This window comes from Octopus bimaculoides, chromosome 1 (genome assembly GCF_001194135.2).
Source record: "Octopus bimaculoides isolate UCB-OBI-ISO-001 chromosome 1, ASM119413v2, whole genome shotgun sequence".
NCBI classification, from domain to species: Eukaryota; Metazoa; Mollusca; class Cephalopoda; order Octopoda; family Octopodidae; genus Octopus; species Octopus bimaculoides.
This window is the reverse complement of record NC_068981.1, coordinates 25916608-25929666: the sequence shown is the minus strand read 5'-3', so window position 1 is coordinate 25929666 and position 13059 is coordinate 25916608. Positions and strand designations below refer to the sequence as shown.

At 33.6% G+C, this 13059-nt stretch overlaps 1 protein-coding gene across 10 annotated transcripts in view; it reads left to right on the top strand.

Moving 5' to 3' along the window:
- Window positions 1-12764, top strand: part of LOC106876180 (TWiK family of potassium channels protein 18) — a 321498-nt gene extending 308734 nt beyond the window's left edge. For all 10 annotated transcript variants that reach the window (XM_052965904.1, XM_014924619.2, XM_014924620.2 and 7 more), the window contains 2 exons: window positions 8200-8435; window positions 12170-12764. In XM_052965904.1, the coding sequence (XP_052821864.1) occupies window positions 8200-8435; window positions 12170-12607 (674 nt within the window). In that variant the 3' untranslated portion in view covers window positions 12608-12764. The remainder of the gene's footprint in view (window positions 1-8199; window positions 8436-12169) is intronic.
- The last annotated feature ends 295 nt before the right edge of the window (window positions 12765-13059 follow it).

Here is a 13059-nt window from a genome sequence, read left to right as displayed (position 1 = left end):
TGTGTGTGTGTGTGTGTGTGTGTGTGTGTTTGGCCCACTAGCATTGCTTGACAACCGATGCTGGTGTGTTTATGTCCCCGTCACTTAACGGTTCGGCAAAAAGAGACCGATAGAATAAGTACTAGGTTTACAAAGAATAAGTCCCGGGGTCGATATGCTCGACTAAAGGCGGTGCTCCAGCATGGCCGCAGTCAAATGACTGAAAGAAGTAAAATAGTAAAAGAGAGTAAAGAGTATATATGTATGTATATATATATACATGAATGGGCTCGTGTGTCTACATCTATTTGTCATTTGTGCACACATACACATGTATATATGTCTGTATGCATATTTGCATGTAACTATTTCGGTATGACGTTGCGTGGCCTTGATGTTTGAATCGAGGGCTCAATTACTAGAAATGGTGGTGGGTTGTATTTTTGTCCAAGATATCATTTCGTGTTGCTCTAGTTTGTCCAGATGAAAAGTAAAAGCAGCTCTTCACTTGCTGTGTCTTCGTTGTTACGCAGTGTTAAGGGTTGTTCAAATAATATTTATGCTTAATAATAATAATGTTAATGATAATGATGATAATAATATTATAATAATAATAATAATAATAATAATAATAATAATAATAATAATAATAATAATAATGATGATGATAATAATAATAATAATAATAATAAGCAAATAACCACAAATCTCGAGCAAATACAAAGCTGTTTCCTGTCTTTAAGGAAGCTGACAAATACAAAAGAGAAGTCATAATACTTGATAGCTATGAAGAAAAAGAAGAAACAGCAAAAGCTGTAAAACAACTGAAAACATAACTTAAACTGGAACAAGAGTGTATCATGATAAATCGATGCAAGAAAAGCACCAACTTGGCAAGTATTGGGTTAAGCTAAACAGAAAAGAAATAGACAAAGGAAAATCCAAACAAAGGTTGAGAAGTACAAGACTCAAATCATAGATGAAGAATTTTTAATTGCAGCACAAGATCAAAGCTGTCCCTCCAGAAATTACCCAAAGCTATAATGAAAAGTTATACAAGTAACTTCAAAATATGTGAGGATGAAGAAGAAACAATAAATAATATTGTCTCTAGCTGCTCAGTCATGGCTAAGAAAGAATATTTTCACAGACATGACAAAGTTGGGAACTATATACACTGGAAGCTATGCCAACACCATGGAACTGCGAGAGAAAAAATATAGTATAGGTACACCCCAGAAAAGGTCGCGGAAAAAGAGGAAGCAACTATGCTCGGGGATATGCCAATACACACAGATAGAAAACTCAAGACTAATAGACCGTAAATTGTTGTCAGAGATCACCATGAAAAAATATACCTTCTAATCGATGTATCAATACCAACAGATGACAGCCTTTCTCTAAAAGAAACGGAGACGCTTTCAAAATACAAGGATCTGGAAATAGAAATAACTCGAATGTGGAGTCTAAAAATAGAGAGAATTCCTATAATAGTTGGTGCATTAAGTATGACAAATAATATTCAGACAAATACATAACCAAAACACCAGGTCTTACAACTGTATATAACATACAGAAAGTAGCACTACAAGGCACAGCCCAGACCCCTCTTAAAGTATTTATAATACAGTGAAAATAAAAACACCGGAACAAACCACAGCACATACTCAAGGCACATACCCAAGGCACACAGAGCTGCGCTCGGTAGTGCAGTGAAAGCACGTGATAAAAATGAAACTACTGAATTATAACAACAGCAACAACAACAACAACAATAATAATAATAATAGTTATATTTATAATAACAATAATAATAATAATAGTAATATTAATAATAACAATAATAATAATAATAATAATAATAATAATGATAATAATAATAATAATAATAATAATAATAATAATAATAATAATAATATTGCACAACCACAGTGCTGACTGGATTCATTCCGTGAAATCCGAACTCTATCACCATGATGCTCCACGACCGGACCATATGCGCATAACTACGGAAGATATAATTGCACATATATTAAAACTACCAAACTGGAAAGCGGCAGGACCTGATGGATTTCAAGACTACTGGCTCAAGTGATTTAGGTCAATACAAAAAGAGAACTGCGTAGCAATAAGACAATTGTCTACAGAGCTGTGTAGTTACGGAGTATCGGTCATATGGCAATAAGATTGGCAATTACCGACCCATTGCTTGTCTTAATCTCCTATGGAAAGTGTTAATAGTGCTGAAGATGATGTTCATATCTATTTGGTCCATTCTACTCGTGATAAATGCCCACTTAATAAATTTTTCCGATTTTCACATTATTGATTTGTTGGTGGTGTACTGACATTCATTTGTTTTGCGAGAACCAGTTTGTCTGACACTTATGCTTCAAGAAGTGTTGTTGCTATTATGCTTATACATTATAAAAAATAAATTCTGCTTAAAATGTCAGAAACTGATATGAAAAACATCATCTGTATGCAATAAAAAATTTCGGAAATTTTACAGACATTCTCGAATATGTTGAAGCAACATTTTGTTTCCTGAAGAAGTCTGTTAGGCGCAGAACCAGCAAATGTTATGCCCTAACCAAAGTAGACAAAAATAAAACTACAAGGAATGTTTGTTAAACGCTAAGTCCAAGCATATCAAAATATCGGCTCCAGAAAATTGGGAGGTCTTTGATGTAGCCAATTATAGCAGGTCTTGAATGTAGAACATATAAGCTAATTAATATTTTAGACACTTTATTTGAACCTTTCTTAAATTTTACTCAGTGTTTTATTCGAGTTGATCACTATATACATAATCGAATGGACAAAAAATAGTGATCTAACATTCAGATAGTGATTACGTTGATGTTGTTAATTTATTTGCTAAATCCTTAAACTGAATAAATAAGATTAGATAAGCTCTTCATACATAGTAGTTTCTGCTTCCAGAACACATCGCAGAAATGGTTATCATTGATGTTGTGAGATTCATATTACAAAACAACTATTTCATATTCGATGACTCAGCGTACATAAAAAAATATCATTGGCATCAATTGGTAGTAAACTAGTACACTTCCCCACTTATATCAGATTAGTTCTGTATTATCTATTATGAATAAAAATAATTTATGATGTATGTTATAAATATCTTGCATCGCATTTCACAAGTATTTAAAAAGCATATGTAAATCACTGTTTTTTTTATAGCTGAATATGCTTGATATAAATATCAAAATTTAAAAACATATATGCCCAAGAATATAGATTTAATAATGTAGTTTCAATTCTAATTCTCAGAATTTCATTGATGTAATAATAGGTTGCATATATAAGGAAAACTACATCAAACAAGCTGGATTCTTACTAAGCAAATGACTAAAGTACAACACGTGGACTGCAACTTAGTTATCAGAAGGTAGTTAAACTTTCGTTCAGTCGGCATAGAGCAAGTTGGGCAAAAACGAGACTACATAATCTTAAAGTATTTTCAATTTATAAATACTTAGATGTTCTTGATAAACGTTATTTTGGCATACACTCGGACTTCTTAGACATTAGGACATTTTAAATTTTAATCACATAATAAATGTAAGTGCAAAAGAATTTGCATGTACTGGACCTGTATGAATATATAATAAAAATGTTATGAGTTGAAGATAGAAAAGAAATAGCAGCTGTCTTACGAGTATGACTGTATGTGAGGTACGTTTTATTGCTGTTGTAAAACTCTACTTGATTATCCGAGCAAAGCCATAAAACATACAATGATTGACCAATATTACATTAGAAGATTACATTTGATACTCAATACAAAGTATCGATTACAAAATCGATTTGCGTTATTTCTGAGTTTAGAGACTACAGGTTAAGGTGATCATATAAAATGTTTCTAATGTGATCAAATATAATTTCATCAAATAAAATCGATTTCGGCAAAGACTCATCTCTCCAATTTCGAATTATGCTTTTAAATAGATTATTTTAAAATGTTATTTGATGTTTTATACATTGTCAACTTGATTTGTACCATTTTTTAAACAGAAAATTCATTAGGGAATTCCCTGTTCCTTATATATATATATATATATATATATATATATATATGTATATATATATCTTTGTATGTATGAATGTATGTGTATATCTTTGTGTTTGTATATGTGCGTGTGCGCGTGCATGTGTGCGTCTGTATGTGTGTGTATGTAGTTCTTGGCTTAGTGAAACTGAGTATGTCAATGGAAATATTTTTATTATTAACTTAGCAGAGATAATACAGGTTTTTCTTTCTGTAAATCTGTTAATTATGTAAGTAGAAGTACAATTTTGTATCGATAAAATGTGTACTATGAATTATTCAAACTTTAGAATGCTCTGTTGAAAGCCGCATTTCTCAAAAATAAAAAAATTATTAAACGTAGCATTTAAAATTTTTTTCCACTCAGGGTTACAGTCACACGCAGAGCGTGAGCCAAACATTATACTTTATAACTGAGGTATCTTTTGAATAATTCAATACATATCAGTTTTAGGTGCATTTAATTTGACAATATATCTACTCCTTTAACATAATACATACAGAAGTGGATATGTAATAGTAATAAAATCGTCTGAGGTGGCACCGTAAATCGGTTTGGAATAATTATATCTTGAACTGCCTTGTGTAGGAGAAAGATTATTATATAGATATAAACTATAGTGGCCTATATAACAGGGAGAAGACAGGTATGTTAAGTGAAAGGTTATGCACTGGACTATTGTAAACGATTGAAGTCACCGCAGATGCGAGTCTACATTTGATGTACATGCATAACTCAGGACTGCATGAACTAACTAGCTGCATATAGCTAACTGCAGCTTCTAACTATTTGCATTTCACCAGTAATTATGCGATAGACGTAAAGGTTGCTCAGTGATGCACGTCGATGCAGAGATGAGTTGCAGTGTTCATGAGTTCGGTCAAAGCAACGAAAAACATTTCAGCGCGATCACATTTCAATCAGAATATGAACACTGCAGTTTCAGAACTGTCTTGCTGAATCCGGAAAAAAAATTCAGTGACAATCTGTCTCAGTAAGTTAGTTAAAGAAAAAATGGGTAATATCATTTGATAAATTGTATCGCATGTCATGTATTGCCGCCTAATAAGGGAACTGAAATATATGTTTAATTACTTTAATTATTACATGTTATGTAAATGAACTGTAGCATTTTTCTTGTGACTTATGCCTGGAAATAATTGTATTTTTTTTCTTTGGGACATTTACATCTCTGACTTCATTCCTAATTCCCGTCGTGACCATCTCAAGAGAAACTGAGCATCATCATATTTATTACTTTTTACATTGCTTTATTGATGGAGTATCCAATAACCGAATTTCCAAATGGACGTTAGTAAGTAGTATGAGATATTTGTACCGTTGATCTACTGATCATATACTGAGTTCTGTTATGGCAGCATTAAAATTATATACTTTTTGCTGAAAACTGGCCATTTTGATTCGCTTGTGGTAAATTCCTGTGAACTGCGACTTATATATACTACACCTTCATTCATGTGATAACAGCAGCTGAAGTTCATAAAGCAAAATATTTATTTTCTGCTTATAATCTGATGCAGACATTGCAAATACAAGTTATCATTACTTGTAGCCAATTTTCAGATTAAGATTATTGACTGAAATTTGCTTTTGTTCCGCTAAGACATTTCGAATAATATATAGTAAGTAGTCGCCAGCAGATTTGTATTTCATTCTTACTGTTACAGTTGATGTTATTGCTTTACTAGAGTGTGAGGGAGATTGTGGCTTACGACGGTAACACATCAAATGCAAAACATACTCGTCAACGTTGAAATGTTTATATATTCGGTGCCAGTTTAAAACATAATTACCGTCTGATTGTTTAACATAAACTAACTGAAAGGGGATGGATGGCAGTTATATCTGATGGATATTACTTCATTTTTTAATTTGGACAATAGTTTCTGTTTTAAGAAGGTTCAAACTGTATCATGTCGAAATACATCTTTTAGGACCTAAAAGGCTCGATCTTCCACAGTCTTCTTCACGATCGTCCATTTCCTTCCGTCTAAGCATGAACATTTTCTTACACTCAAATACGCATATATATGTTTGTATGTTTATCTGTGCTTTTTATATTCGTAAGAATGTTTATCTATCTGTCTCTCTGTCTCTATGTATGCATGTAGTTATGTATGTATGTGTATGTGCGTACGTGTGTGTGTATATAGATAGAACAGGCATGCGAATAACGTCGTCCATGATCCGACCCCATTAAAAAGTAGCCTGGGCAAGTGTCATCTATATTAACTACAGTTTCACCAATGTTTTCTTGCTTGATTATCCTGGACCGAAATTATCCATCGTGTGTGTATTTATAGATACGCGCAAACTCGTGTTTGCGTTTGTGTGTGTGTTTGTCTGTGCGTGCGCATGCTTGTGTGCGTGTGTTTGGTAATGGTAGATTTCTGTCCTTCAGCGATGAGGATTAAATTGTCCATCCAATCAGGAACCGAAATACGTAGCCCAACCATCAACATCTTCACTATTACTTCCTCGACTTCCTCGATACATAGTACATTTTCTGTATCTGTAATAACTCGAAGCACTTCCGTTTTTCAAAAAAATATTTTGTTATTTAACTTCTAGGTATTTTTGCATCAATTTTAATTTCAAATTTTTTTCTATGATCTTCTATAGTTTGCTTGCAATAGATTCTTACAAATCATATATTCAATTTAATTTTCGTTGGAATCACTAACATATGTAGTTTCAACAAGAATTATGCGAATTCCAAAGAGACATATAATACCATTTATTTGATGACATTTTAAATGTGACGTTGATTACAACTTTTATTTGTAAGATTTATTGATTCTGAGGAAACGTATTTTATTAATATCATTCGTTGTCAAGCAATAGCAATCAAAATTGCTCTTTATAGTATTTTTGTAAAAAAATCAATTATAATTGATTAACCACTAAGAAATTATTGATATATATTCTTACGGTGGTGACATTTGTACATAATCTTCTGATCAGTCAATATATATTTATCTAGCTCATTAACTAAGTCTTTCACAATTAAAATAACAGATGATACGGAGACAGCAAAATAAGTGTGTTTGCATGATAGTGGGAATTGTGAATTTAATTAGTTACATTACATTCTCCAACAAGTGCCACTAACGCAGGAACATTTCAATGGCGAAAGAATTTTTTAAAAGCTTTCCTAATGTCTGACGTTACAAATCTGTTTGGAAACCAACTGATTTTTACCTCTTATTTCGAAAATATAAGATCCTTCTGGTCTCCGAACTGATTTCATTTGTCATTTCAAAAGTATTCATTGGATCAAAACTAAAATAGTCCATATAATGACTCTCATCTGTTATGTGACACGGAGTTTCGAAACTACCAGACTTAACGCCGGTGGTATGTATCCTATTAATGATGAAAAGCAAATTATGTGTCTAGGACTTTAAAACACACACACACACACACACACACACACACACACATGTATATATGTATGTATGTATGTATGTATATGCTACAACATAAGTGTAAATAAATCACACTGTTGGATATGATGAAGCATTGTCTAGTGCATTATGTAAAGTTTGGAGAAAGAGAAATGGAGGAGTGGGAGGTGAGTTAATTTAATCAGACATTCTTTAAGGAGAAAAAAGTAACATATGTAGTTTTCTAGGATACTACTACTAATCAAAGGGTTATGGGCTTTATTCTAAATAACAGACCAACTCATCTATAAAATTCCACAAATGTCACACGTTAAGAGTCAAGCAATATGTCACATACAGACTCACTATAGAAGGCAACCAGACTTCTCTCAAATATCACTCCATCCCCTTAGAAGAGAAAATACATACTATATAATATAACCGAAGGTATCCAATACATGAAAAGAGAAATGACTGGACAGGCACGGTTGCAACACCTTAATTCTTGGTATGTTCAATCAAAGCTGACCTAGTGTTAAACAAAAAAACAAAGTTTTATAAATAACAGTTGAGCTAAGCAACTTGTTTTTGAAACCAGACCCTTTTAAAAGTGATAACCAAATGCAGAGATTTTAACAATTCATATAATTAGCGACACTATGATTTAAAAAATTATAATCCATGTCCCTTTTTATTACACTCTTTCAATGTTTTTTTTTTTTTTTGACAAATTTCAGGTTATGGTCATATTGCGCCCAAAACAGCCTATGGCCGCATCGTAACGATATTCTATGCGCTTGTTGGCATTCCTTTAACACTGCTCTGTCTAGCCAACCTTGGCTCAGTATTTGGCACTGGTTTTCGGTGCTTCTACAAACATGCCTGTCGCTTCTTGTGTTATCTCTGCTTCAAGAGTGATTCACCACAACCTAGGAAACCCATCCGTTATCGTCCAAACAATAGAACAAATTCGGTAAGAGTTTACCTTCTTAATAATCGAAAATAATTTCTTTTCTGACATATAAATGATTCTTTTACAGGTGGTAATGTGGGATGTGAGGCAATAAAGTCCATTTTATTTCCTTGACTTCCTTTCACTAAACAGAAATGTCTTATAATGATACTTGCAACAAAACCTGGATTAATTTGAAATTTCGCATTTAATGTCGCATTTTACGATTTCCGACACAATAGCTATACAGGGAGACTACCAAACTTCCAGCTGGTTAATTTGGCTCCGCTTGTAGATAAATGTGCTCAAAATGGATATAAGACGATAGTTTTCATTGATTCCAGTCCAGGTTTCAGCCCTGTTTCAAACTTCAAGAAGGCCAATTTACAAATAGGCATCTACATATTTCAAAGTAGTCGACAGCGGTCTTCCTTACTTGTCTCTCAGCCTAACAACTATCGCCAAATCTCTTTTTAACTACAGAAATCTATTAATATGTTTACACATCTTTGTGGAAATCTATTAATATATTTACGCATCTTCACACACACACAAACACACACACACGCACACACATACACACATGCACATACACACACACACATATGTATTTTATCCTACATCTTTTACCTATTTCCTGTTCAAAACATTAGCCTACAGACATATTAGGGCACCATCTTGAAGAGGTTTGGTGCAGCGCATCGCCAGCAGTACTCATTTTGTTAAGACTATCACTTATTCTACCATTCCCTCTTGTCGAACCGCAAGATGACGAAAAGGTAAACATACTAATACTGGTTATCAAGTGGTGGTGGAAGGACAAAAACACAAACACACACATACACACACACACACACACATACACACACACACACACACACACACACACACACAAACAAACAAACAAACACACGCACGCACATTTACACACGCACGCACGCACACACACATACATACATACAAAGGTCTTCTTTCGGTTTCCGTCTACCAAACACACTCACAAGGCCCAAGGCTATAGTATTACCCAAGGTGACATGCAGTGGGACTGAATCTGGTACCATGTGGTTGAGACGCAAGCTTCGATGTTATATTTTAAGTTTTGCTTATATAACTCATTCAGAGTCACTGATCCACTTATAAAAGGATAAGCAATTCAATATTAACATACGTCATGCATGCAGAATTAAAAATCATATTATCATCAGTATATGTCTGGAGTTGCCTCTAGTATTTGTTGTAAAATAAGAACGAAGGAAATCACTAATATATTGAGGATATCAAGTTATCAATGTGTCATATCTCAAACAGGTTATTTTAAATGCTTCGCTATTAAAATCAGTTTATCATAAACTAGCCTTTCCACCATTACTACCAAATACTACTCATGAAAACAAATTTGTGTTGTTTGCATTTTTTCTGAATCATTATTGTGATACTTACGACCCCTATAAATAAGTTGGTATTATAATTTAGAGGAAAATGTTGGGCGTTATGACATTGATTACTTAGCTGAAGTAAGTTACTTTCATCTCACAAACAAACAGGCGTAGCGTTGTTGCAATATGCAATACGTTAACGCTATTCCTTATATCTATTGACAAAGAGTAAACCGAAATTTTTCTGTGTTAGGCAATGATTGGTCAGTAAATTATATTACTGGTTGGTTACTTCCCTGCTAGAAATAGGAACCTAACTGGATCATCCTCCGAAGTTTTATAACACACTGAATAACCTGAATAACATCGATTTATAAAGAAATTTATTCATGCTGTCTTTTGGAGTCTGATGTTATGTGGTTGGACAATTGTAATCATTTTTCTGTTGTTATTTCTTCACCTGAACAATATAGCCAGTTTGAATTGAACGGTTTCGAACGTATTTGAGGGTATTCATAATCTATTCGTCAGTTTTAGACACAGAGATACATAATATAACATCGTAGCTATTACTAGCTCCTTAAGTTCAGTGGCCTCACAAAATCTGCTGCTTTAATTTTCATACATGAAGCTTTACTAACTGTTTACAGTATTATTTTATTACTGGATTAAACAACGAATTTCAAATATGTATTCAGGTAATCCTTAATAGGCTTTTACTATAGAGTGTAAGAATTGAAGAAATGTAAAGAAATAGCTGTTATTAACTCTTGGTCAGACTGTAAAAGAGAGATTAACTTGACTGGTTTCAAACCTAACTGATCATCAAAAGTCCCACACTCAACACTTATTCCCATGATAACATTGTTTCATGGCTACGCATAGCTACTATTTATAATGATCTTAATCATGTATAAATAAGGATTAGCTGTCGTCGGATTCAATAGATTAATGATGTGGTTGGATGGAGTGAGTCTCGGGTGAGAAAAGTATTTGTTGTACAGAAATATTTTTGTCATTGAAAATTGGACCAAACTACAACAGGGAGTAGAATACTATGCTAGCAGTCATTATATTAAAAAGACATAAGACTTGCCAATCCGCTTCATGGTTACTGAGGAGAGAATCGGAAAGACGCTGCCTCGGATTTTCACGATGAAGATGTGTTGGAACGACCACTCCGAGTCACAAAGATCGCAGTTACCCCGATAGCAGTGAGCAGGGATGTAGTCCGAGGGCTAAGAAAGCTGGAGGTCTCCACTGCCACATAGTTGACCACAAATGTGTCAGAGTGCGGCCGATACTTTGGCAATTTGTCCTTCTGGAATTCACGAGCAGCGAAGACTGGACTGATTGCCTTAAGCACTAATTACGGATAATAACAAATTTTATTAAGGTACACGTAAGCCTAAGGAACTTTGTAATCTAATAATCTGAAAATAAGCTGAGATGGTGTTCATCTTAACTAGTGAATTTATTTATTGAAAGATCTCCTCATTTGGAGCTTACATAAGCAAAACAATCAGCAATTCATATCAAATTAATTGGAGTTAAAGTTAAAGTCAATGTTGTCTAAATTTGAATGAACCATGTAGAATAATAAAAGGAAACAAATTCAGTTACTTGATCCAGTGTTGTAACAACTCAACTAATATTACTATTCTCGTGATATGGAACGGAAGGTATTATTATTAAATATCGGAATTATTAATTATAGAAAGGAAACTGGGTGCTGATGTCTTCCGCTTTGCTCATATCCGATTAAAAACCAAATTGGACCTAGTTAAACAGTCTTTTATTCCCGTGAACGTTTACGAAACCTAAAATACTATGCTGAAGAATATTAACAAATGTACCTTTGAGCGCTTTTCATTTAGAGAAACTATTTACCAATATGGATAGAAAATTAGTTCACAAGTTTAGTAAAAGTTAATTTTACTCCACTTCATTTACAGAACTAATCACTTTGCAAAGTTTCTTTAATTTTTTGTGTTGTCTTTTTAATGTAGTTGCTATTGATGTTGTAATTCTGGCTCTTGTTATGTAGTTCCAAATCATCCTAAATTATGCGAACTTATGATCACATGGGTTTCAGTTTTGGCCATCATCAGATTTGGTACATATGGTTCAATTCTCAAATATAGCCTTTCTATGCTCAAAAGAATGAATTATTAAGGGGAAATTAAAGTGCTGTATTTAGTAGTCCGAGAGACCAGGTAGAGTTCAGAAATGCCGATATGTGACAACATATTTGTCAGTAGATTTCTTTCCATCCAAAGACGTTAAAATTAAAATAAATAATACACAAGTTAGAATCATTTTCCTGTATAATTTGAAATTATAAATCTACTATTTCTTTTTGCTTATTTTCTTTTTCAGGAAGAAGTCCAGGAACCCTTACGTGGAGACCAGGGTGATATAATCGCACAAGATTCCGATAATGGTGACTATGACGATAAAAATACCAACCAAAAATCCAAAGACGGAACACGAGTACCAATAATCGTTAGCATTTTGCTAATAGCTATTTACATATTCGGAGGAGCGATGCTGTTTACTCTCTGGGAACAAGACTGGGATTATTTAATTGGATCCTACTTTTGTTTTATTACATTAAGTACCATAGGATTTGGGGACTTTGTTCCTGGAACTAGCCATGATTCGTGGAAAAATCAAGAAAAACTTATACTCTGTGCATTGTACCTAGTTTTCGGACTGGCGTTAATAGCTATGTGTTTTGACCTAATGCAAGAGGAAGTAAGAGCGAAATGCTTATGGCTTGGACAGAGGCTAGGCATTCTCGATACAGAAAATTGAAGAACTGTTATTGTTTTCTATTATGTTTCTGTTTTGTTATACTTTCTCTTGGAGGAAGTTAAATCATATATACGTCACTAGGAACGATATTAAAATACGGAGGAACAATCAACAGTTATATATAAGCCTCTTTCTATATAAATATATACCTCTGTCACACTCTTATCGTTTGTCTATCCTCCTTCATTTGGCATCTCGATCACTTTCTATATTACGGTAGCTAACTTGTTTTTTTTTCTTCTATGTTTGATCTGTTTCCTTCCTCTCTTTTTCTCTCTTTCTGTCTCTGTCTCTCCCTCGTCTCTCGCTCTCTACCTCATACTTTCAAATTCACAGTTTATATATCTTATAACCACAATCTCTCTATCTCCTCCTACAGTCACATGCATTAAATTATGCAGGCATACATACATATGCATATATATACTTGTGTATGTGTGTGCGCGCGCATG